The sequence below is a fragment of the Equus asinus genome, chromosome 13 (genome assembly GCF_041296235.1).
Source record: "Equus asinus isolate D_3611 breed Donkey chromosome 13, EquAss-T2T_v2, whole genome shotgun sequence".
NCBI classification, from domain to species: domain Eukaryota; kingdom Metazoa; phylum Chordata; class Mammalia; order Perissodactyla; family Equidae; genus Equus; species Equus asinus.
Window position 1 is genome coordinate 46,512,417 of NC_091802.1, and position 23,952 is coordinate 46,536,368.

A 23,952-nucleotide genomic window follows, 5' to 3' on the forward strand; every position below is an offset into this window, starting at 1 on the left:
AGTCAGGCTCTTCTTCTCTACCCATCCTCCTCCACCAGGACCGCTCCTTCAGGGCCTGAAGGGGTGTCACTCTCAAAATCCCACGCCCCCTCCAAGCCTCCACCAGTGGAGAGACTGCTCCCTCCCAGAAGACAGCAGCTCACTTGCTCAAGGCCCATTGTTCTCAAAGCCTGGAAAACCAAGCTGACGGGACTACCTAAGAGCCGGGTGGCTCTGAGGAGGAGAGCCCAGGCCCACCGCATCAGCCTCAGCCTGGCCCCTTGCCCTCGCTAGAGCTGCTCTGGTCACAGGCATCCAGCTAGCCAGCCCTGCAGTGCACCGGTGTCCCTTGGTGTGAGGGAAAGCCACAGGGCCTCTACCTCTCCTCTCACCTCCCTCCTCTCCCCCCTCCACCATGCTTTTTTTTTTTTATTGAGTTAATGATAGGTTACAATCTTGTGAAATTTCAGTTGTACATTAATGTTTGTCATTCGTGTTGTAGGTGCACCACTTCACCCTTTGTGCCCACCCCCACCCCACCTTTCCCCTGGTATCCACTAAACTGTTCTTAGTCCATAATTTTAAATTCCTCATATGAGTGGAGTCATACACAGATTATCCTTCTCTAACTGGCTTATTTCACTTAACATAATTCCCTCAAGGTCCATCCATGTTATTGCAAATGGAATGATTTTGTTCTGTTTCACAGCTGAGTAGTATTCCATTGTATATATATATATCACATCTTCTTTATCCATTCGTCTGTTGATGGGCACTTAGGTTGCTTCCATGTCTTGGCTACTGTAAATAATGCTGCAATGAACATTCCCCCTCCACCATGCTTAATGACAATACTGACAATGCCCGGCCTCCCCCTGCTCCTAGGGCTGAGGCAGCCACCTTTGTCCCCACCTCTACCCCCATCCTCCTCCACACTGCTCCCTGGCAGCATGTCATCTGACAACTCAGCACAATCACTGGGGTACTAAGCTCACACAGCCTCCTGCACACACTCCATACAGCAGGTGAGCCTGTGTGTCTCTCAGCCGCAGGCACCATCCCATGCACAGATACCCAAGAGTCCACTTGATTCCCAACTGGCCCCAAGCAGCTGAATGTGGGGGGGACTCCCTAGCAACTGTCACTGGCTCCTGCCCTGCTTCTTCTGCCCAGCTTCTTCCATCTGCTTCCTCCACTTCTTCCATTGTCCCCTTCCATACCCTTGTCAGGGTGTCTGCTAGGGTGTAGGGTTCTCCCACCTCTGGGGACAGACACCATGGTGCTGAGGAGTTATGGGAGGACCCTCAGCCTCCACAACTACCTCAAGAGGATGCCACGGTCCTCCCTCCCCCGTGCTTGTCATTTGGAGGGACACATGAATGAGACAGGAAAAGACTGATGGAGAGTGTGGAGTCCTGCGGTGACTTGGGGCAAGCCTGTCTGAGTCTTTAATTTCATCTGTCAAATGAGGGGGCTGTTCTCCTCTCTAGGCTCATCTTTGTAGCTTTCAAAGGCTGCAAGCCCGTGTGGTTGTTTCTGCATGAGCGACTGACAGTTTGTGTCCCCAGTGGGAAGAGGGCAGGTGTGCCAGCGCTCCAGTGCCTCTATGCTCGCCCTCAACAGCCCCTCCATTCTTTCCCCCTTTCCTGGTAGCCCCCTACCCAGTCCTGAGGTGAGCCGAGGGCTCTGAGCATCTCTGCAGCACCTCCCCTGGGCGCCTGCCTGCCGAAGCCTAAACTCTGCCCCAACCCGCTGCCCCATCCCGCGCAGGCCACACTCCTCCCCCAAGGCCTAGTGAAGAAGCGGGACGGGTGACTGATCATTAACCCTATCCCAGCTGCACCAGCGGTGCTGTGGACAGCTCCCCACCTTGCCGCTCAGGAGTCAAGAGAGGCCTGGGGCGGTGAGGCCGGAAGACTGAGCGTCTGAGACTGCTGGGCTTCCAGATCCCTGCGCCGAGGCCGTGTGACAGCGAGGAGAGGGCACGATGGGCAGGCGTGGGTGTTCCAGAAAACTGTTGGGTCCCTCAGCTTTGGAGGTGGGTGTGTGTGTGGGGGGGGGTCCCCCTTTCTAGCTTCCTCTGTGAGAGCCTGACCTAAGCCCCATCCGCCACCCCTGGGCTGCATGTCGCAGGGGGACACCTCAGCTCCTCCCCGGGCGGGCCGGGAAGCGTCGGTCCCCGCCCCGCTCCGTTAGGCCCGCGCTGCCGGGGGACTTTGCAGCCGAGAAGGAAGCGCGGCGGGGCGGGGAGGTGGGGGTGTGTCGGAAGGCGGCGGCGGCCGCCGGGTTTTATAATCCGCAGGGCGGACGCGGCGCGGGAGAAGGGGCAGCACCGCGCGCCGCGCACCGCGCCATGGGGGCCGCGTCGGGCCGCCGGGGGCCGGAGCCACCGCCGCCACCGCTGCCGCCGCTGCTGCTGCTGCTGCCGCTGCTGCTGCCGCCGCCGCCGCCCACCCTGGCACTCGACCCCGCGCTGCAGCCCGGAAACTTTACCGCGGACGAGGCCGGGGCGCAGCTCTTCGCGCAGAGCTTCAACTCGAGCGCCGAGCAGGTGCTGTTCCAGAGCTCGGCCGCCAGCTGGGCGTACGTCACCAACATCACCCAGGAGAACGCGCGGCGCCAGGTGGGCGCGCGGGCCCGGGGCAGGGGCGGGGGCGGGGCCCGGGCGCCCAATCACAGGCCCGTGGCCGGGTGCTGGGGGGCGGGTAGTCACCGCTGGCCGCACGCCCCGGGCCCCTGAGCCGTGGGGACCCGGTGGAGCCAACGGGACTCCCCCCATCCCGCCCCATCAGACCGGCAGTAGGTGCCTTAGCACGGTGCTGGGCTCATGGTCTGTGCCCAATATAGGAACCGAAGGGATGAGGCTGGCTCCTCTGACACCGAGTGCCCCCAGGTGGCAGCGCCCAGGGATGACATCGGGCTGGGTCAGCGGCAGCCTTCGCTGAGGGTGCCCGGTCTGCTTTGGGCCCTCGTCCTCTCTGGCCGCTACCTACCCCTCTCTCACTGTTCCGGTCACCATTCATCACTATCTTTCCACTCTCTCCTCCCCCTGCCTCTTCTGGCTGCAGTTTCTGCTCCACCGCCCCCTGAGACAGATTCCCCCAGTTCCTGACCCCCAGGTCCCAGGAGGAGGGAGCAATTCTCCCACAATCCCCAGTTTTCAGGAGCCCTTGGCCTTTCTCCTCTCCCCCAGCGTCGTGACCCCCCCTACACACCCTCCCCTGCCCTCCTGGTGCCCACAGGAGGACGCAGCCTTGCTCAACCAGGAGTTTGCCGAGGTCTGGGGCCAGAAGTGCAAGGAGCTGTACGACCCAATCTGGCAGAACTTCACCGACCCGATATTGCGGAGGGTCATCAGTGGTGTGCGCATCCTGGGCCCTGCCAACCTGCCCCTGAAGAAGCGGCAGCAGGTGGGCCCGGTAGACCTGAGGGATGGAGGCAGAAGTGGCCGGGGTGCCTCCTAGTACCCCACTGTGATGACGGTGGAGCCTGCCAGGGAGGGACCCTGGGATCTGTAGGGGTCCTGACTGTTGGGCAGGCATAGAATGGCTTCCTGAGCATTGATTTTGCTTGGAGATGGGGTGGGATGTTACTTTATATTAAAGCAAGTGTTAAGGAGTACAAAGAAAATTCAAGTAAACGGTAAAAGATGAAACAGGGGTTTTCAAAATTTCTCCATAGGCCAGTTTTGTTTGTGGGCTTCCTTAGAAAAATTGAGAAGGACTGAGAAGCCATCAAGGCCAGGGAATAAGAGGGATTTACCCTCACTGCCAGGTGGTGGCTGGGCTCAGACTTGAACCCTCATCCCTGACTCTCAGGACACTTGTTTCCATCTCCACCGGCTGCCTCCATCAGAGTGGAATCAGTGCATTAGTGATCAGAAGTGCTCTGAGTGCCACTGAGTGGCCTTGTCCAAGCCACATCCTCTCTCCTGGCCTCATTTTCCGCTCAGCAAAAAGAGGAAGGGTGGCCAGATTCCCTCTGGGGGTTCATTGCTAACATTTTCTCGACTGTAACTCCCCAGTACAACTCTCTGCTAAGCAACATGAACAGGATCTACTCCACTGCCAAGGTCTGCTACTCCAACAAGACTGCCACCTGCTGGTCCCTGGACCCAGGTACTGCCCTGTCGCTACTGTCTGCTGGGGCTTCCTACCCTTCCCCATCGTGTTGCTGCACCCAGGAGGATGACATGTTTATCAGGAGGGACTGTGGAGGCAGTGGCAAGGCACTGACCTCCCACTGGGGCTGGACTATCAGATGCCCCCACGGCCCTGCTTCTCCTGGCAAACTGATTTCCAGAATCTCCAGCCCCTAGCCTCAGCCCCATGTGTGCTTTGACCTCTCCCCTCACCACTAGCCTTTCTCCTGGCTGCTTAGTCCTCTGTTTAATGGGTCCTCATTCTCCCCAAGAGGCCTCCACAGGCCTTAGACCCCTCGTGGCTTCCCTTATACTTTCTTCCTCTCCCCCCACATCCCAAGCCCCATTTACCAGGCAGCCTTGAGGTCAGGCACTCCATCCAATGAGCCATGAAGGGTCTGTCTGGGTTTTGGTCTCTGGATGTCTTGTGTCGACCACCTTAGATCATCAGTCTCCTGGGGACAAGGACCCTGCCTGGGTGCTGGCTTTATATAGCTCTCCCAGCCCATCCTACCCAGCTTAAAGGTTGCCCTTGACTTTGGGGGTATCATGATGTTGAAGAAGCAGGTGGAGATGGTGAGGACCAGTGTGGGAGCTCTGGTGAAGGCTGTTATAACTTCAACAGAGAAGTCTCCTAACTGACCTTGCTCACCCATGTCTCAGAGCTCACCAACATCCTGGCTGTCTCTCGAAGCTATGCCTTGCTGCTCTATGCCTGGGAAGGCTGGCACAACACTGTGGGCATCCCGCTGAAACCCCTGTACCAGGACTTCACTGCCCTCAGCAATGAGGCCTACAAGCTGGATGGTGAGCATGCCCTGCTCCTTCCCTTGTCTGGGTGCCGCCCTCACCAGCTACCAAGATGCTCTCCCATCCACTGTCTCCCCTGAGCCCCAACCCCTGAGGCTGACAGGGCAGCTGTTATGATGATCTCATACACTGGCCCAACGTCGCACAGTAGTGGATGGTGGAACTGGGCTTGAGCCCGTCTGCCTTCCACCAGGCTACTGTCTTGCCCTCATACTGCCCCTCGTGGCACTCCTCCCAGCCCTAGCACTCATCTTTGCCTCTCGTGCTCTCCAGGATCTATTTAGCTGGAGATGGAGCAACCCTTAGTTAGAAAACTGTAGAGTGACAACCCCCAAGCCATCCTTTCCAGCTAGCTGGCATATCCACACACACCGAGCCAGGAGAATGGCAAAGTAGCAGCTGGTAGGCGGAGGTGCCAGCGCCTTGGGCCTGAGCTGCACCCCAACACCACCCCCTGCTAGGCTTCTCAGACACAGGGGCCTACTGGCGCTCCTGGTATGAGTCGCCCACCTTCATGGAGGATCTGGAGCACCTCTACCATCAATTAGAGCCCCTCTACCTCAACCTGCATGCCTACGTCCGCCGCGCACTGCACCGCCGGTACGGGGACAGATACATCAACCTCAGGGGACCCATCCCTGCTCACTTGCTGGGTAAGGACGTGGCCTTGCCTCTGCATGTTTCCCAGGGATTGTCCTCACCATGTCGCACATTTCAGAGCCCTGCACTGTTCGCTTCCACACACATGAGCCCATGTAGCTCATCCACCACCACCATAAAACAAGCGATCCATCTCATCGTCATTGTTCCTATTCTTCAGATGGGTACCCTAAGGCTTAGGGAGTGGAATTGACTTGACAGAGAGCAAAGAACTAGTAAAAGGCGGAGCTAGAAGTCACGCTGAAGGACACATTGGAGGAGGAGTAATAATCCTCTCTTATGCCCCCAGGAAGCAAGCCCTGTCACCCAGCCTCAGGGTTGAGAGGCAGGGACCCCAGCACCATCCGAAAGGAGCCCTTGGGCTCACACTGGCCTCTGCCAGCCCTCGGGAACACAGAGCACTCAAGGGTGTGGATGGGACTGATGTGTGAGATTCCTGGTATCAGCCAGCCCAGCAGGCTGCTGCCCTAGAGTGCCTTGGGGCCCAAGGTGCTGTTCAGTGACAGGCATGGGGAACCAGGTGCTGGCTGGGCAGGGAGCCAAGCTGTCTGGCTCCCCTCCTCTGTCTAGGGGACATGTGGGCTCAGAGCTGGGACAACATCTACGACATGGTGGTGCCTTTCCCTGACAAGCCCAATCTCGACGTTACCAGTGCTATGGTGCAGAAGGTAAGCTCAGGATCAGGCCAAGGTGGGAGCAACAGGAGGGAATCAGGCACGGGAGACGGGTGGGAAGAAGTCACGTAAGGGAGATGTGTCGGGTAGGGATCTCGGTCCCTCCCATTCTATAGAGCAGCAGCCTGGAGTGCGTGTACAAGCAGTGAGCTGGGGTCTGAGTCCTTGGTGAGGTGTCAACCCCTCTCTTTAGGACCCCCTGGTGGGATGTGAGCAGCAGTCCACTTCTGTGGTCAGTAGGGGCCCTACCTCTGGAAAGGGAGGCCACAGAGCAGAGATGCCCTTCACAGGCAGGGAGCTAACCTGGGTGGGGGACCCCAAACCTGCCCCCAGGGCAGCCACAGTGAGCTCCCAGCAGCTGGTCCCTGACCTGTACTCGCACCCCACCACCAGGGCTGGAATGCTACGCACATGTTCTGGGTGGCCGAGGAATTCTTCACTTCCCTGGGGCTCTTGCCCATGCCTCCTGAGTTTTGGGCAGAATCTATGCTGGAGAAACCAAGCGACGGGCGTGAAGTGGTTTGCCACGCTTCTGCCTGGGACTTCTACAACAGAAAAGACTTCAGGTCTAGACACGGGAGGAGGAGGGTTCTGAGGCTCTGGGAAGAGTGGGCAGCCAGAGAGGCCAGTTCCCAGGCCTACCTCTACCCCAGCCCCGACACTGGCTGGGGGGCTGGGTCTATGCCAGGCCTGCCATTAGGTTGCCTTCCCTCGGGAACTTTGACAGGTAGTCAACTCCACCCGGGGAATGGAGGGGAAAGGCCTGAGTGTGGGCTGGGGCAGGGTAAAGGATTTATATGTTTCTTCCAGCTCCTTGCCCCTTTCCCTCAGGCACCAGCCTCCCCATGCTCTGGTCCCTGGCCTGCCTGTCCTTTACTCTCACCCTCACCCTCTACCCACCCCAGGATCAAGCAGTGCACACGGGTCACTCTAGAGCAGCTGTCCACGGTGCACCACGAGATGGGCCACGTGCAGTACTACTTGCAGTACAAGGACCAGCCCGTCTCCCTGCGCCAAGGCGCCAATCCTGGCTTCCACGAGGCCATCGGAGATGTGCTAGCACTGTCTGTCTCCACCCCTACACATCTGTACAAAATTGGCTTGCTGGACCGTGTCACCAATGACACGGGTATGGGATGTGGAGAGGACCCAGCCCAGTACCACCCAAACCCCACTCGATCCCACAGCAGGACTCCACTTACCTCTACTCCAATCTGCCTTTCTTGTTTCTGCCTCACTGCCCCAGGTCAGGCAGACTTGGGGACCCACCCGGAGCCCAACAGCCCACCCTGAGTCCCAACTCAGCACTGCCCAAGGGCCCTGTTCCAAGCAGGGCCCCATGGTCTCGAAGGCCAGCCTTCCCTTCTCTGCATCTGCCCAGCCTCACCTCCTGCTGGATCCTCCCCAGGCCCACCCTATCCTAGCTGGACTCCCTTCTCCTTCTGACCTCTCTTCTCATCTCGTCTCCTGACAGAAAGCGACATCAATTACTTGTTAAAGATGGCACTGGAAAAAATTGCCTTCCTGCCGTTTGGCTACTTGGTGGACCAATGGCGTTGGGGGGTCTTTAGTGGGCGTACCCCCCCTTCCCGCTACAACTTTGACTGGTGGTATCTTCGGTGAGCAAAGAGGGATCAGGAAGGACCTAACCCCAATGGCCCTCCCACCCTCCTGGGCAACCAGGAGCCTCCTGCCTCAGTCAGTCCCAGTCCCCTCCTCCTTAATAATGCCTCCATCCTTTTACCCATCACATTCTTCTTTCTTTCCTAAAACTCCCTCCTCCAGGAAGTCTTCCCCAATTCACCAGCATGGAAAAGGGATGGCTGGGTGGGAATGCCTGCTTAGCAGCTTTTTCTGCAAAAGCTAAATCAGCCTGTGTGCAACCCTTAGGTCCTAAGACAATTTAACCATCCTCTTCTAGAACCAAATATCAGGGGATCTGTCCTCCAGTTCTCCGAAACGAAACCCACTTTGATGCTGGAGCAAAGTTTCATGTCCCAAATGTGACACCGTACATCAGGTACTATTGCTGCCTTCCTGCCCCTCAGTTCTGTCACACCTTTAGTCCCCTGCACCCTACTCTGATTGTGGTCCTCCCATTCCCAGGGCTTGTCTCCATACTCTTCTGGACGCCCCACCCCCCACCCACCCAGGGCCTGGAATTCCAGCGGGCCTCTCTCCTGAGCCGGGCTTGGTTCTCCCTTCTCTGCCGAGGCAGCCCCTGGTTGGGCTTCTGTCCCATGGGAAGCTGCATGGTGCCTGGGCAAGGGACCCCCACTATCCCCTCTAATGTCTGCTCTGTGCCTGCAGGTACTTTGTGAGTTTTATCCTGCAGTTCCAGTTCCATCAAGCCCTGTGCAAGGAGGCAGGCCACCAGGGCCCACTGCACCAGTGTGACATCTACCAGTCCACCCAGGCGGGGGCCAAGCTCCGGTGTGTGGGGGGAAGGGAGGGCAAGTGGAGGGTGAGGGGAAAGGCTGGAGAAGGCCATGTCTGGAAGACACCTGGCTGCTCCAGTGGGAGCACATGGGGCCAGATGGGGGAGAGTGATTTTCTTCCCTCCCGCCCTTCCTTTCTCTCATCAAATATTTATGGAATGGGACTTCTGGCTGTCATGGGGCAAGACAAATGTCCCCTGGCCCCTTCACAGGGATCCTAGGCCCCAGAGTCTTAATGCTGCTGCTCTTGCGTCCAGTGGGGGGAAGAAATGGCTGGAGGTAGGGCAAGTGGGCCAGGGGGCCAGTAGTGAACCCCAGCCTGAGACTCCTGTGCCCACAGTGACCACTCTGCCTGACAGGGAGTTGCTGCAGGCAGGCTCCTCACGGCCCTGGCAAGAGGTGCTGAAGGATATGATTGGCTCAGATGCCCTGGACGCTCAGCCACTGCTCAACTACTTCCAGCCGGTCAGCCAGTGGCTACAGGAGCAGAACCAGCAGAATGACGAGGTCCTAGGCTGGCCAGAGTATCAGTGGTACCCACCGATGCCCAACAATTACCCAGAGAGCATTGGTAAAGCCCTGAGGGAGGGTGGGTTGGGGCACTAAGGCGAGTTCTCAATTCTGGGCTCTGGACCCAGGTTCCCCATCAGCTCCTCCCAGCTGGGCCCTGGTACCCTGCCCTGGAGGGCCAGGCAGCCCTCTGAGCTCATCAGCAGGGCCCTGGGGGAGAGATGGGAATGTCTTTTCCCCAGAATCCTAGAGAGGGTATGCCCAGATCTGAGGCCCCCAGGGACAGGCTGTCTGGCCACACTGCTTTATGAGGTCACACTGCAGGCTCCTCTTTTATTGGCCAGGGAGTGGTGGCTGCAGGGCTCTGCTCTCCTGTGGCCATGGGCCAACGTCGGGCTGCTCCAGGACTGCCCGGCCTCCTCTTCCTCGTGCTTTGCTGTGGGTACCCACTACTGGTCCCCAGCCAGGAGGCCACCAGCCAGGTGACGATCAACCAGGGAACAACCAGCCAGGCAACAATCAGCAGCCAGACAACAACCCATCAGACAACCACCAGCCAGGGAACAGCCAGTCGCCAGACAACCCAGAGCCCAAGTGGGACCAGCAGGGGCACGGCAGGGGGGACCAGCAGGGGCACGGCAGGTGGGGAGGCAGGGGTGGCAGTGGGATTCGGGCCAAACCACAGGAGGGAGCAAGGGGGACCTGTCTGTTTCCCTCCTCTCTGTCCCACAGAGCTGGTGAGTGATGAGGCTGAGGCCAGCAAGTTTGTGGAGGAATATGACCGGAGATCCCAAGTGGTGTGGAACGAATATGCCGAGGCCAACTGGAACTACAACGTTAACATCACCACAGAGGCCAGCAAGATCCTGGTAGGGGCCCTCTCTGTACTCCACACCCGTGCACATGCACAAGCACACACCCAGCTCACACACGTGCTCCGCCCAGCAACCAATCCTCCAAAACCCGAGGCAGAGCAGGCTGCCCCCCTCTTTCCCTCCTTCCCTTGGGGTTACCTCCGTGGGGGGAGGCTGTCGGAATTTGTGAAAAATCCAAATGGAATACTTAAAACAATATCTATTTCAGATTTGAGTGGGCATATACTCAATGCCTGAACAAGTTGTCTTTCATTAATAATCAATCTATTGTTAATAACGGAATAAATGGTACATAAATAAGTGATGCAGGGGTCGGCTCAAGGGTGCAGCAGTTGAGTGCGCACGTTCCGCTTCAGTGGCCCAGGGTTCACTGGTTCGGATCCCAGGTGCGGACATAGCACTGCTTGGCATGCCATGCTGTGGTAGGCGTCCCACATATAAAGTAGAGGAAGATCGGCACAGATGTTAGCTCAGGGCCAGTCTTCCTCAAAAAAAAAAAAAGGGGGGGATGCTAAAGTTGGTTTTGAAAAGGTTGAAAGCCCCCATTTGCCACCATAGCGAGAGTATACTTCCCCTTCAGCCCCATTCCCCACCTGTGAGTGCAGATTATATCAAGAGGAGCCACAGAGAACTAACATTTCTTAAAGAGCACTGTGTGCTGGCCCCTGTTCCTTGGCCCTTTACATCTGTTGCCTCATTTATTCCTCAACAGCCTTGCAAAACTGGTGGTCTTACTCTCATTTACAGAGTGGACCATGAGGCTCAAAGAGGCACAGAGCTAATACCAAGATGCCTCCACCCTAACAGCCTTTAAGATACGGGATGGGCTTCCTGCTCTCTGTCCCTGCCAGGATATGACTTACTCTGCTGTGGGCATCTGTTGAGGGCCCTGTACTGCATTCAGAACATTACAGACATTTCAGGTTGAACAGGGTCTTTACAGGCAAAGACGGCAACTTGATAAATCTGCCCCCTGCACCACCACCCCTAGTCCCCTCAGCTCCCCATGGCACCTCCTCCTCAGAGGCCTCTCCAAAGCTCCTGGGCCTCATGACATGGTTTCCCCTGTGCCTTCAGCTGCAGCAGAACATACAGATGGCAAACCACACTGTCAAGTATGGCACCTGGGCTAGGCAGTTTGATGTGACCAACTTCCAGAATACCACCATGAAGCGGATGATAAAGAAGATTCAGGACCTAGAGCGGGCAGCGCTGCCTGTCAAGGAGCTGCAGGAGGTGTGTGGTTTGAGGGGAAGAGGGAGTGGAGGATCCAAAATCAGGACCAGGTCCTAGCTCGAGTGAGCCCCGTATAGGGTCCAGCCTTCATGCTGCTTCCTCTTCCTCAATTTGTCAAGTCATGACATCTGCCATGCTGATATACACCTCCAGAATTACTGAGAAGGCAGCAGCTTTGGGAACATGCTCCCCCAAATCCACAGCCCTGCTCTGCAATGGTGCCTGGGTAGCAGGTGGCAAAGGGGTGCAGCCTGCTGCCTCTCTTCTTCCTCCTGCAGTACAACAAGATCCTGCTGGACATGGAAACTACTTACAGCGTGGCCTCTGTGTGCCTCGCCAATGGCACTTGTCTACAGCTAGAGCCTGGTGAGCGCACGAGGGCAATGAGAGGAGGGGCTGGGGTTGCCCAGCGTCAGGGGGGCTGGCCCATGCAAGGGGAGTCAGGCGGTCTCCACTCGTTCGGTCGGCATGCCCAGGAAACTCACTTCCCTGTTTTCCACCGGTGGGGCTTCTCTGCCACCGCTTAGAAGCAGCCCCTGCTTCGTCTCTGCCCTAATCCACTGCCCCTCCTTTGGACCCGCCCATCTGCTCCCTCTCCGTGGCCTCTAGGCTCTCCCCTTCTCTTTTCCTCCCTGTGCCATACCCTGCAGAGCAGCAGGTATCTCAAATTTGTCTCTCAGATTTGTCTTTCAAGGGCTTGGAGTCCCAAATAAAGCTAGTAACTCTAGGCACCTCCCTTCCATGCTCCCTCCAATCCTGTCTTTCCCACCTTCTCTGGCCCCTTCATACCCCACCATAAATTGAAGCCACAGCCTACAGAAGCCACATCCATGCCATTCAGCTTCACTCCCTCCACCACCACTTCCTGCTGGAAGGAGGGACTGGCTCCTGCTTGTCCTCTCTCTCCCCACTGGCTGGGCCTTCTTACCTTCTCCCCTTTGAGAGAGCTCACCCTCGACACTCAAGTCCCTGCACACAGATACAGCCCCTCCTCCCTCCTGACCTGCCCTTCCCAGGCTTGGAGAGCCAGAGGCATAAACATTCTCCCTGAGGGATCTCTATCCAGAAACAGTCTCTTCCTGGCCCTGTGCCCAACTCCCACATTAGGACAATGACAAATAGAAGGGAAATGGAAAATAAACAGAAGAGAGAAAGTTTTCCTGGGACAGGGTTTGGCCTACGGGTTGTGGATGTGGGTAGGCACGCAAAGTGTTGGGGGGGGCATTTGCTTGTATATGTGTGTGTGTATGTGTGTGTGTCTGCATGTGTGTGCCTGTGTGCAAGTGGTGTGCACATGCATGTGTGTGCGAATGTGTGTTAATGGATTAAGAGCATTAAAGGGAGTGTGGCTTTCAGCGCCCCTCAGTCAGTCCCTTAATCCAGGGCTGGGCCATCAGGTCACTTCCATTAGTGAAAATAAGAAGCACCCAGAAAAACAGAACACTCACATCAGCAAAGGACAGATGCGAAATTCTCAAAATACATTGTTTTCTAAACAAAATTAATTTGAATGTACTTTCTCTATGAAAAGTAGATATTACGTGGCATGTTCCGAAATAAGGAGAGTGAGCACAGGTCACTGAGGTGTGCAGGGCCCAAAGCCATCAACAGTCTTCCTTCTCAGGCCAGGGCCAGACAGGAAAGGACGCCACCATTGGTCTGTGTGGAGCTTCAGAATCAAAACACGAGCTCACATCATCCTTATCCCAGCTCTGTGAGGTGGATGTCAGCTCCATACAGTCCATAATCGAGGAGGCCACTCACGTAGGCAGTGGCTCCGACAGGACGCAGACCCGGGCTTGCTGGCTCCCTGGCAATGCGTGGATGGTTCTCTGTACTTGGTTTTCACAGCTATTGTTTTATTCAGTCGGTTTGGTTGCAGGTTGTGAAAGATGCCCTGGGCCCTGTGGGAACACAGAGATGAACAAGGCACACTCCCTGCTCAGGCGCTTCATGCTCCTGTTCAATCTTCACCCCACTGTGAGGGTGGCATTATCCCATTTTATAGACAGGGAAAGAGAAGTCCATGACTTGCAAGGTGATTTTGGTGTCAGTGGGAGACTAGAACAGGAACTCAGATCTTTTGCACTTCAGGCCCTTTCTCCCAGGGACGGGGCGAGGAGGGAATGAGTAGGGAGCAGCAGCTTTGGGGTCTGGCCTTTGGTTTGTGATCCAGTTCAGCCACTTCGTGGGGGACCCAGCCATGTCACCAAACTGCTCACAGGGAAACAATCACATCCCTCACAGGGCTGTTAAAATCCCATGATCGCCTGAGGGCACGTGCGTGCAGTGCTGAGCCCCCACCTGGCCTCCGGGAGCCCCTGTAGAAGGGGTCCCACCCTTTCTCCTATTTCAGCAGACTTGCTGCCTGTACTGTCCCTTTTACGTGATCTCACCAGTTTTATTCCATCTCTGAAGGAGGTGGGAGGTGAGCCAAGGGCTGGCGGCTTAAGCCATTCAACCTCTGCCCCCCAGATCTGACGAATCTGATGGCCACATCCCGGAAATATGAAGAACTGTTGTGGGCATGGCAGGGCTGGCGAGACAATGTGGGGAGGTCCATCCTCCCTTTTTTTCCAAAATACGTGGAGCTCTTCAACAAGGCTGCCCGGCTCAATGGTGAGTCCCTCGGCTGGCATCACTGGCTCTGTGGTCCTAGCCCCACTGGGGCCCTCAGAGAGGTCCTTAGAGACCCTAAGCCTGGTGAGAGGGAGGTCCCTGAAGGAGGCAGAGGGTGTTCAGAGAGCCTGGCTGTGTCCCCCTCTGCAGGCTACGTAGACGCAGGGGACTCGTGGAGATCTATGTACGAGATGCCGTCCCTGGAGCAAGACCTGGAACAGCTCTACCAGGAGCTGCAGCCGCTCTACCTGAACCTGCACGCCTACGTGCGCCGGGCCCTGCACCGCCACTACGGGCCACAACACGTCAACCTGGAGGGCCCCATTCCAGCTCATCTCCTGGGTGAGGACAAGTGCTGGGCCTTGAGGAAGGGATGAAGGCAGACCCCAATATGAGGAGGATGGGGCCAGGGCTGGCCAGAGGGTGGAGAACAGGCTGGGAAGGGTCTGCGGATGGCACTTCCAGCTGGAATGCTGAGAAGACTTGAGCCTGGAGAGAATGTTGCCAAAGCTGGAGTGGGGTGGGGGCTGGATGCTGGGAGACGAGCCTCCTGTTTGCATCTGGTGCCTCTTTTGCTACAGATCCACATTGTGCAAGTCATCATGGCTGGGGCAATGTGGGGGAAGTTCATAATCTTGTCACAGGGAGACCACATCATTCATCACAGCTCAAGGCAGCATGGTATAGGAGCGTGAGGAAGGGGCTGTGCATAGGAGGTGAGGCCTCCCCAAGAGGTGGCATGTAATCAGAGCCTTGAAAGATGAGAGGTTCTGACAGATGGAAAAAGTAGTGGCAGGGAAGCAGGGAATGGCAGACAGAATGTTCAGGCTATGGGAGTTAGGAGAACAGAGAATAGTCCTGAGAGTGTAGATGCATCTCACCTTTTGGACCCTCGCTTTGCAGAGATTGTGAACTCTGGTGCCTTGAATGCATGGAGTGGGCAGTGGAAGACAATAAGGGATGTAGGGGCTGGAGCAAAGTAGAGGCTACCAGGTCTCTGTCCCTGTCAGGCCATTGGGAACATATTCCTGGGGGGCTTGTCACTGTGAGCCGAGAGCCCAGATGGGGCCACAGAGCATTTACAAATCACTAGGGAGACCCCAGAAGCTGGTGCAGATTTGGGTCTAGTTCTCACACAGCCTGGAGGGTCTTTGCAGCCCAATTGACGAACCATCCTTGCTCCCTCTCTGGTGAGACTAAAGAACATCAGAGTGGCATCAGCTTGATGACTGAGAAACACAGACCCCAGGAGGGGAAGCAATGTGCCCAGGTGGCCCTGGAGCTGGGCCAGAGCTAGGCCTTAGAACTCAGCTGCTGGCGATGGGTGTGGCCAGGCACTGGCTCACTCATGCTTTCTTGCTCATTCATTCTTAACTCTCACTGGTTTCTACTTTAGACTGGACCTGATGTCAGCTCAAACTTAATCTCCTTTGGCTATAAAAGACTCTCTACTCCAAATCTATTTCTAGACTTTTCCACTCACTCAGAATATCTTCTTTTTCTCCACTCCTGGGGAACTGGGCTCTCTTCTCTTACCCTAAATGCAGAAGCATCAACCTCTCCTGAAGGAGGGTAGTTCTTGTCAGGTGACCACATAAACCACTCTCAGGGATGTGGAGGGGACACAGCGGTAGCTGGTCAGGAGTGCAGCCTGCCTGCCTGCATTCAAACAACAGCCTCCTTGCTTAGGAGCCGTGGGCCCCCAGGTGGGTTACTTAATTCTCAATAAGTTGTGGCCATGTGTGCATAGATGTTCCAGGGACCTGAGGCTTACACAGATGCGAGTCATTTCAGTCTTCAATGCTCATGGACAGTGAGGACCACCTTGACTCCCTGATGGCCAGCAAAGTTCTCACCTGTGAGTCAGGACAGTAATGACCTTGTGGGCTGGATGTGCAGACTGATGACAGTGTATGTCAAATGCCCAGCACAATTTGCAAACAGTAGGTGCTCAAAAGACGCCATTGTGATTAGCAAGACTGGGATCTGGTTCCCTCACCCTGTGTTGTGGTGCTGAACCTAAGTAGTAACATCTGTCTCTTCTACCCACCTCCAGGGAACATGTGGGCGCAGACCTGGTCCAACATCTATGACTTGGTGGTGCCTTTCCCTTCAGCCCCCAAGATGGATGCCACAGAAGCCATGATAAAGCAGGTCCGTACCAGCCTCCTTGAACTCCTGCTCCTCCAGAGCGACCCCAGGGCACAGGGGAGGAGAGGCCCCCGCCCTGGTGGCAGAGGGCCCTCTGATTCAGGAGTCCCTTCTAGCTTGGCCCTCTCCCAGTACTCTCCCCAGCTGTGCCGCACAATCTGTCCCCATAGTCCTCAGTTTTGGCAGACCTCCCTCTGCTTGCAGGGCTGGACACCCAGAAGGATGTTTGAGGAAGCGGACAATTTCTTCACCTCCCTGGGACTGCTGCCTGTGCCCCCTGAGTTCTGGAACAAGTCCATGCTAGAGAAGCCAACTGATGGGCGGGAGGTGGTATGCCATGCCTCTGCCTGGGACTTCTACAATGGCAAAGACTTCAGGTGTGTCCAGACTACAGCTAGGGGGTCTTATCCTGAGCCCAGTGGACAAGGATATGAGCCAAGTAGAGGCTCCACTGCCATCCCCTCAGCCAGAGCAAGCAGAAACAGGTGCAGGGGCAAGAGCTTGGGATGGAAGATCAAGAATGTTGGGCCTGGTCTCAGCTTGCCCATTGGATTCTCGCAGGGGAACTCCATCCACTAGGTGAGGGTTTCCTCGAGTGCTGACCAGCTCTGCCAGCTTGGTCAGTTGGTCAGCGCCCAAGGTCCCAGTCCTGGGTATGAGCTGCCCAGCCTTCCCTCACTCCAGGGTGCCTCCTGCATACAGCTGGTCCTCTCCCCACGTGCATGTGCCTTGACATAGGGAGGCATATGAGCATGTGGCGGGGGGTGCTTCACACAGATCCACCCTCACCAGTAACAGAGGCTCAGAAGCTGTCTTCATTGGAGGACTGTGTCAGTTATCTATTGCTGCATGACAAACCAGCCCCAAACTTAATGGTATAGAACAACCATTGATTATGCTCATGAGTGTGGGGGTCAGGAATTCAGGAATTACAGTGGAAAAGGCTTGTTCCTGCTCTGCATGTTGGAGACCTGAGCTGGGGTAGCTCTCCTGGCTGGAGATGGCTGAAATGGCTCAATGGGGCCATCCATCCGGGGCCTTGGTTCTAGCAACTGGTTGGGTTCTTCAGTTTTTCTCCATGTGGCATGCTGGGGCGGGAATGTTCAAGTTGACTTCTTCACTCACATGTTGGCCCCCTGGGCTGGGATGGCTGGAGCAGCTGGGGGTTGGTAGGACACATCTTTCTCCAGGCTAGCTTGGGCTTCCTCACAGTATGGCAGTCAAGCAGTCAGATTTCTTACCTGGAAGTTGGCATCCCCCCTGGTGAAAGCAGAAGCAGCCAGTCTCTTAAAGGCTAAGTCTAAAACTGGCACAGAGTCACTTCTGCCACATTTTATTGGCTGAAGCAGGTCACGAGGCCAAGCTAGATTCAAGAGAAGGGAAAGGACACCCCAGCTCTTGGGAGAAGTGGCAAAGATGATCTGCCACAGCTGAGGAAATGTCTTTTTTGAGAAGAGTAGACACAGAAAGCCTGGAACAAATCAGACAGGGTTCACTGGATCACCTGGCCTTGGGCCCTTCCTTCAAAGGCATGGGACTGACTGCAGCTGTAGGGCTGGGCATTGACAGAATCCAAGGGTGAGAGCTCTTGTGGGCATCCTCCTTTGTATGTGGAGTCATAGGAGAAGGTGAACAGACCCCAATCTCATTGTAACCAGGATGCTGGGCCGCTCTTCCCCCTCCTAAAAGAATGACAGAAAAATGGGGTCAACTGGATCTGGTTAGATCCAAGGGAGAATTTCACTGGCTCACAAAAGAGAATGAGGAAATATGGAGAGGGAGGTAGACCCTCTGGCTTGGACAGCTCTGCAGATGTCATTTCAGTCCTGACCCTAAGAAATCCTGCAGTGAATATGCATGCTGGTGGTGGGCACATTGGATGCAGAATAGCTCAGTTGTTTCCTTCAGGAGGCCTAAGTTTGGGGAGAAACAAAATGTGTACACAAGAAACCATAGGACTCACGTCCTAGAAAGTTCTGCGCTGACCAAAAGTGAGTATCCCAATGCCTCGAGAGCAAGTACTTTGCAGTCAGAAAGCAACATGGCAGTGTGGGCTGGAGTTATTTAGGGAAGTTGGAGGCAGAAGAATGGCCTGAATGACCATACTTTAGGGGCTTCCAACCCCCAGATTCCCTCTTTCTCAGGCTCACTCCATTTCTCCTTTTGGGTTTCTTCCCATAATGCTGTGTTCCCTGCATATAGCAGTGATGGGGGTCTGCTCTTTATGCAGTAAGGACAGCAGTTCCCTTTGCCCAGGGCTGCTCACTGCCCTCTTCAACACCCTCTCCCTACCCCCATGTTCCCAGGATCAAGCAGTGCACTGCTGTGAACATGGAGGACCTGGTGGTGGCTCACCATGAAATAGGCCACATACAGTATTTCATGCAGTACAAGGACTTGCCTGTGACCTTCCGGGAGGGTGCCAACCCTGGCTTTCATGAGGCCATTGGGGACGTGCTGGCGCTCTCAGTGTCTACCCCCAAGCACCTATACAACATCAACCTGCTGAGTAGCGAGGGTGGTGGCTACGGTGAGAGAAGAACGGGAGATCCTGCTGGGTGGAGGGATCAAGAAGGGGCAGTGATCTTGGGAGATGGGGAGAGGGGTCTTAATGGTGACCGGCAGAGGCTGGTACAGAGCAATGGTGAATAATGGGGCCACCAGCAGGGTGAGCTGGGAGGATGGAACCCACAGACCATCCTGAGAGGCAGGTCACAGGACCCAAAGGGGTTGAGCCCACTCCTCCCTTCCCCACCCTTCACACACCCATCATGGCCGAGCTGCTAGGACATGGCAGGAGGCAGGTGTAGATCTGACAACTGGGCTCCTTTCCCTTGACAGAGCAAGATATCAACTTTCTGATGAAGATGGCACTCGACAAGATTGCCTTTATCCCGTTCAGCTACCTTGTTGACCAGTGGCGCTGGAGGGTGTTTGACAAAAGCATTACTAAGGAGAATTACAACCAGGAATGGTGGAGCCTCAGGTTCTAGAATGCCCCTGTGGGGTTGTGGGTGGGGGAGTCTCTGAGGGTGTCTGTGTGAGTGTGCAGGTGCCTGTGTCTTTGTGCACGTGGTAGGTGTGTCTGTGTATATGGCATCTAAATGTGTGTGTGTGTACATGCACATGGGTCTTAATGTGTGTGCATGTAAGTGACAGAGTATGTAGGGGGTGACTGTGCACAGAGGCACAGCACGCAGGGATCTGGAGTACCCAGTGTAGCCCCAGATGCAGGGACCATCCTTCAAGTCAAAAACACCAACTCTTCTTGGCTTGATTCTCCCCAAACCCTCCCTCCAATGTATCTTCCCCCTTGACAGGCTGAAGTACCAGGGCCTCTGCCCTCCAGTAGCCAGGTCTCAAGGTGACTTTGACCCAGGGGCCAAATTCCACATTCCTTCAAGTGTGCCTTATATCAGGTAACAACGGGAAAGGGAGGAGGATGCACCATGAGGGGCAGTGCCTGCTACTTAGTGTTCAAACTGCCATCGCTGTCCTGTCGGGAGCTCCCCATCAGGGCGACCTGCAGGGCCCAGCTGCATGGCGCACTGTGCCTGGGCCAGTTGCCTGCAACCAAGGCTGACCATTGCTTCACTCTTTTGACATGACAAGAGCCTCCACCCTCCAGACAATTGAAAACAAAAACTCCACTATAATTGGCCAATGGTTACAAGGCTAATGGTTTGTTAACATTAACCATGTCCATGGCTAGGTCATGACCTGAGCACTGTTTGGTTTGGTTTGGTTTTTTAAACAAGGTTGTGATTCCTGTACTACATATTGAACATATTGCCTGTGCTATAATTTGAGTTGTACCTGGAAGACCTTCTATACATCAAAACTAGGATTAGAGACCCAGTTGGACAGGGAGGCTGTGTTGTCAGGGGCATGAGGTCACAGGCTTGGGGTCACAGAGAACTGGGCTCAAATCTGATCTCCACCACTTTGTTTCCTTGAGCAAATTCTTCAGTGTCTGTGAGCCTCAGTTTCCTCACCTGTGAAATCCCGTTTCACAGGATTGTTGCAAGAGTTAACTTCTTAGCGTAGTTAGCGTACATAGTGTGCTTGGGAAATGGTGGCCATAACCCACCATTACTAAATTACTCTCTTAAATGGAATGTGTAAACACACTGGTGCTGTGAGTCATGAAGCCATAGCATGAATGTACCCAGCCCAGTCCCTTTCCTTCTGTGTGCTGCAGGAGAGCACTTGCTGAGGGCTAGGAAGGGTAACTGTAGGATCTGGAGCCCTCCTAGGAGGTATGGGTCGGGGGAGACCTCAGGGTGGGGTTCCCATTGCTCCCAGGCTACAAATAGCCCAGGCCCTCTGTGATGAAGGCACAGAGGGCAGTGAGGTCTGCTCCAAGAGCTCGGTGGCCACCTCTAGCCCTTGTCTCGTGTGGTCCCTGGAAGCTCAGTGAGGGAGGGCTCATGCCCACCGTGGCCACCTTTCCACCCAGGCACCTGGCACAATGTCAGCACCTGGTCAAAATCTAATTAATAAGTGTGAGGTGGGTGAACTCTGTCCCCTAGAGTCCAGGAAGAGAGAGAAAGCCGGCTCAGATGCTCCAGAAAGCAGTAGTGGGCAGGGGACCAAGGAGACTCAAAGGCACCTTGGAACAGACCTGATTGGACAGTGCGCCAAGATGACCTGTAGGAAGGGCCTCCACCTGCCTTCTCGACTGGTTTCTGGGCTTCCAAGCTGACACTCACTTTCACACAGAAGCCAGGCCCATGTGATGGTTAGCTTCCAAGCTTAGCATAGATAATTCCCCAGGAAGGTGGGCAAAGGAGACGCATTCCAAATTCTGACCAGCAGCCTTGGCAAAGCACTTTTAGGAAAAGCCAGGAAAGTCAGTGGCACTTGGTTTGTGCCCAACATGCAAAGTGGGACGCCTGTGCTGCTGGTTTGGGACATTCAAAATTTTCCAGACTTGGACAGGTTGCTTTGGGCTTGACTGCCAGATTTCTACCAGAGAACTCCTGCTGCTTTGGGATGAAGGAGATCGTTTGGGCTGGCTTCCTTGCCCAGATCACCCTGCCACATACATGTGACTTTTTGGGCCTCTACTTGCATATACCCCAGGGACAGAGACCTCACTGCCTCCAAAGCAGCCTGCCAAATCTTTGAAGGGCTCTGCCCTGACCCTCCTCACCCATGAGTGACCCCCAGAGCTCCTCAGAGCAGGCCCTTCCAAGATGTGGAGGCAGCCTCGCAAGTGGGAGGCGTGGAAGGGACCTTGATGACTCTGAAGGCCAAGGGGGGCTCACCTTGACCTCCTGACTGTGGTAGGAGTTGAGGGGTGGCTGGGGCTCATTGGTATGGGCCCTCCAACCACCCCACTCATGCCACACCTTCCCACCACTGCAGGTACTTTGTCAGCTTTGTCATCCAGTTCCAGTTCCACGAGGCACTGTGTCAGGCAGCTGGCCACAAGGGCCCCCTACACAAGTGTGACATCTACCAGTCCAAGGAGGCAGGGAAGCGCCTGGCGTGAGTCTTCTCTGGCCTTCCTTTGACTGTTTTCCACGCTCTGACCTACTCCCCTTAGCCTTGAGGAGCCCAATGGGTCTCTTCTGGGAACACCTGCCATTTGGGCGCTTAGGCTGGGAACTCCCAGGTGGAGCTTATGCTGCACCTTGATGTGCCATCTCCAGTGGGGAACTAGAGCCCTCTGGACCTGGGTCATCCCTCCCCCACCCCCACCCCCAGACCCTTCCAATCCCAAAGGGAAGTTCAGGCTGGGAGATGGGGTGTGGAGGGTGGGTATTAGGTTGGGGCAGCAGAGACAGTAAGCTTCCTCGCCTGTCCTTCTGACTTGGTTTCCCTTCTCTGGTGCTCCCCCAGGGACGCCATGAAGCTGGGCTTCAGTAAGCCATGGCCCGAAGCCATGAAGCTAATCACGGGCCAGCCCAACATGTCAGCCTCAGCCATGATGAACTACTTCAAGCCGCTGCTGGACTGGCTCCTCACTGAGAACGGGCGGCACGGGGAGAAGCTGGGATGGCCACAGTACAACTGGACACCAAACTCTGGTACCATCACCCATCCCACCTCAGCCCCAGGCTGGTCCCCAGAGCCCACTCCCTCCCCAGTTCAGGCATGTTCAAGTCTGACCTCAGAGCAAGGAGAGGGAAGCTGGTCTAAATGACCCCCAGCCCTGCCCACCGCCCTGCCCACCACCCTGCTCTCCTTGCTTCCCCTGCCCAGCTCGCTCGGAAGCCTCCTTCCTGGGCACCGGCCGTGTCAACTTCCTGGGCTTGAACCTGGAGGAGCAGCAGGCCCGCGTGGGCCAGTGGATGCTGCTCTTCCTGGGCGTCGCCCTGCTGGTGGCCACCTTGGGTCTCACCCAGCGGCTCTTCAGCATCCGCCAGTACAGCCTCCGCCAGCCTCACCGTGGGCCCCAGTTCGGCTCCGAGGTGGAGCTGAGACGCTCCTGAGATGACCGGGCTGGGCCAGGCCTGCTGGGAAATGTCCACCACCGAGAGACTGGGATGGGGGCATGGGGTGGGCCGAGAACCCGGTGCTCCTCTCAGCTCACTCCCAGCCCTCCTGCCTCCTCCTCCTGCCCCTCCCCTCCTCCCCACTCCACCTCCAGTCCTGTGCTGCGAGTCCATCCTCCAGACCCTGAGCCATGGCAGCTCCTGCTCACCAGTCCCTGGGCACCAGGCCACCTACTATGGAGCCCCCACCCAGTCTCTCTGTGAATACAATTAAAGGTCCTGTCCTCCCCATCTGAGTCTGTGTCCCTCACGGAGAAGCCAGGGACAGGGACAGGAACACTCTCCCACCTCCTGGCAGTCAAGTGGGTCACTTTACTGGGCATCTTTATCCTCCTTCAAGAAGAGCCTGGGAAAATGCCCCAGAGCTCTGGCCCCAGCACCACCGAGCGCCTGCTCCTGTCTTCCCTCTAGGCCAGGCAGCCCGCCAGTGTCCTGCCACGGCTGGCAACCCCTGCCCAGCCTGGGCACCAACCCAGGAGGATTCTGGGAAGCAAAGTGGGAGCTGACCTTCTGGGCTTCCGGTCTTGCATTTCCATGTGCTTTGGGAGACCTGCCCCATGCTGGCACCCTGCCCCATCTGTTCCCATAAATGGCCGGGTCCCCCAAATGGAAGGCTCCTGGCTGTCCTCTGGTTCCCTGCACAAGAGCACCTTGCAAGTGCCTGACTCACTGAGAGTGCAGAACCCACCCCATGGTCACCTGGGCTCCTGCCTCACCAGCTCCGCGTCCACTTGTGAAAGTGGACAGAGGCACTTGAGTATTGCCCGTGGGGCCCAGGGCCAGGTCCCTTCGCCCTAGCTGAAGAAGGGCCCTAAATGCTGGAGCATGACAGTAGCCAGTGCCCATGCAGGAATTAACTGCCAGAGGCCACCCCGCCCGTCCCTCAGCACACGCCCTCACCCTGAGTCTTCCCTCGGAAGGCCAATATAGGTTTGAGGGAGTATCGTTTTGAGGGACATTTTTATAACTTTTATCTACATGTTTCTTGTAGAAAATTTGTAAAAAACTATAAATAAAATAAAAGTCCTTTATATCAACAACAAGAGATAAGCACTGTTGACATTCTGGTATCTATCTTTCCAGTCTTTTTTTTCTCTGCTCTTATTTTAAATGGGATCACACTGTATTTACAGAGGTGTATCCTTTTTCCAGTTAATATGACTAGATCTATTTTCCAGATATTTAAATGCCAAACCTAGAATCTGGCCAAACAGGAGTCAGTCAGTTTTCCAGGGCCAGAGGCTTCCACTGCCAGCCTGGCCCCCTCTGTCAGGACCCTGAGCCTCTTTCCGGCCTTGCTGGTGTCTTCACCCCAGGCAGGCCCAGCCCCCAATCTGTGTCCCCCAATATCCTTTA

The 23,952-nt window shown here is 55.9% G+C and overlaps 1 protein-coding gene across 3 annotated transcripts; it reads left to right on the forward strand.

Moving 5' to 3' along the window:
* Window positions 1-1,866: 1,866 nt before the first annotated feature.
* ACE (angiotensin I converting enzyme) lies at window positions 1,867-23,646 on the forward strand. 3 transcript variants are annotated; one of them, XM_044745280.2, is made up of 25 exons: window positions 1,867-2,602; window positions 3,222-3,389; window positions 4,004-4,097; window positions 4,784-4,927; window positions 5,392-5,583; window positions 6,161-6,258; window positions 6,658-6,830; window positions 7,170-7,393; window positions 7,739-7,883; window positions 8,186-8,284; window positions 8,575-8,697; window positions 9,062-9,273; window positions 9,945-10,081; window positions 11,165-11,323; window positions 11,602-11,689; window positions 13,799-13,942; window positions 14,093-14,284; window positions 15,999-16,096; window positions 16,298-16,470; window positions 18,400-18,623; window positions 18,935-19,079; window positions 19,414-19,512; window positions 21,464-21,586; window positions 21,941-22,128; window positions 22,304-23,646. In XM_044745280.2, the coding sequence occupies exons 1-25, from the start codon at window positions 2,333-2,335 to the stop codon at window positions 22,531-22,533; spliced, it is 3,942 nt and encodes a 1,313-aa protein (XP_044601215.1). In that variant the 5' UTR covers window positions 1,867-2,332; the 3' UTR covers window positions 22,534-23,646. The 3 variants fall into 3 exon arrangements, with proteins under 3 accessions (XP_044601215.1, XP_044601216.1, XP_044601217.1); XM_044745281.2 differs by lacking the exon at window positions 19,414-19,512; XM_044745282.2 differs by lacking the exon at window positions 5,392-5,583.
* The last annotated feature ends 306 nt before the right edge of the window (window positions 23,647-23,952 follow it).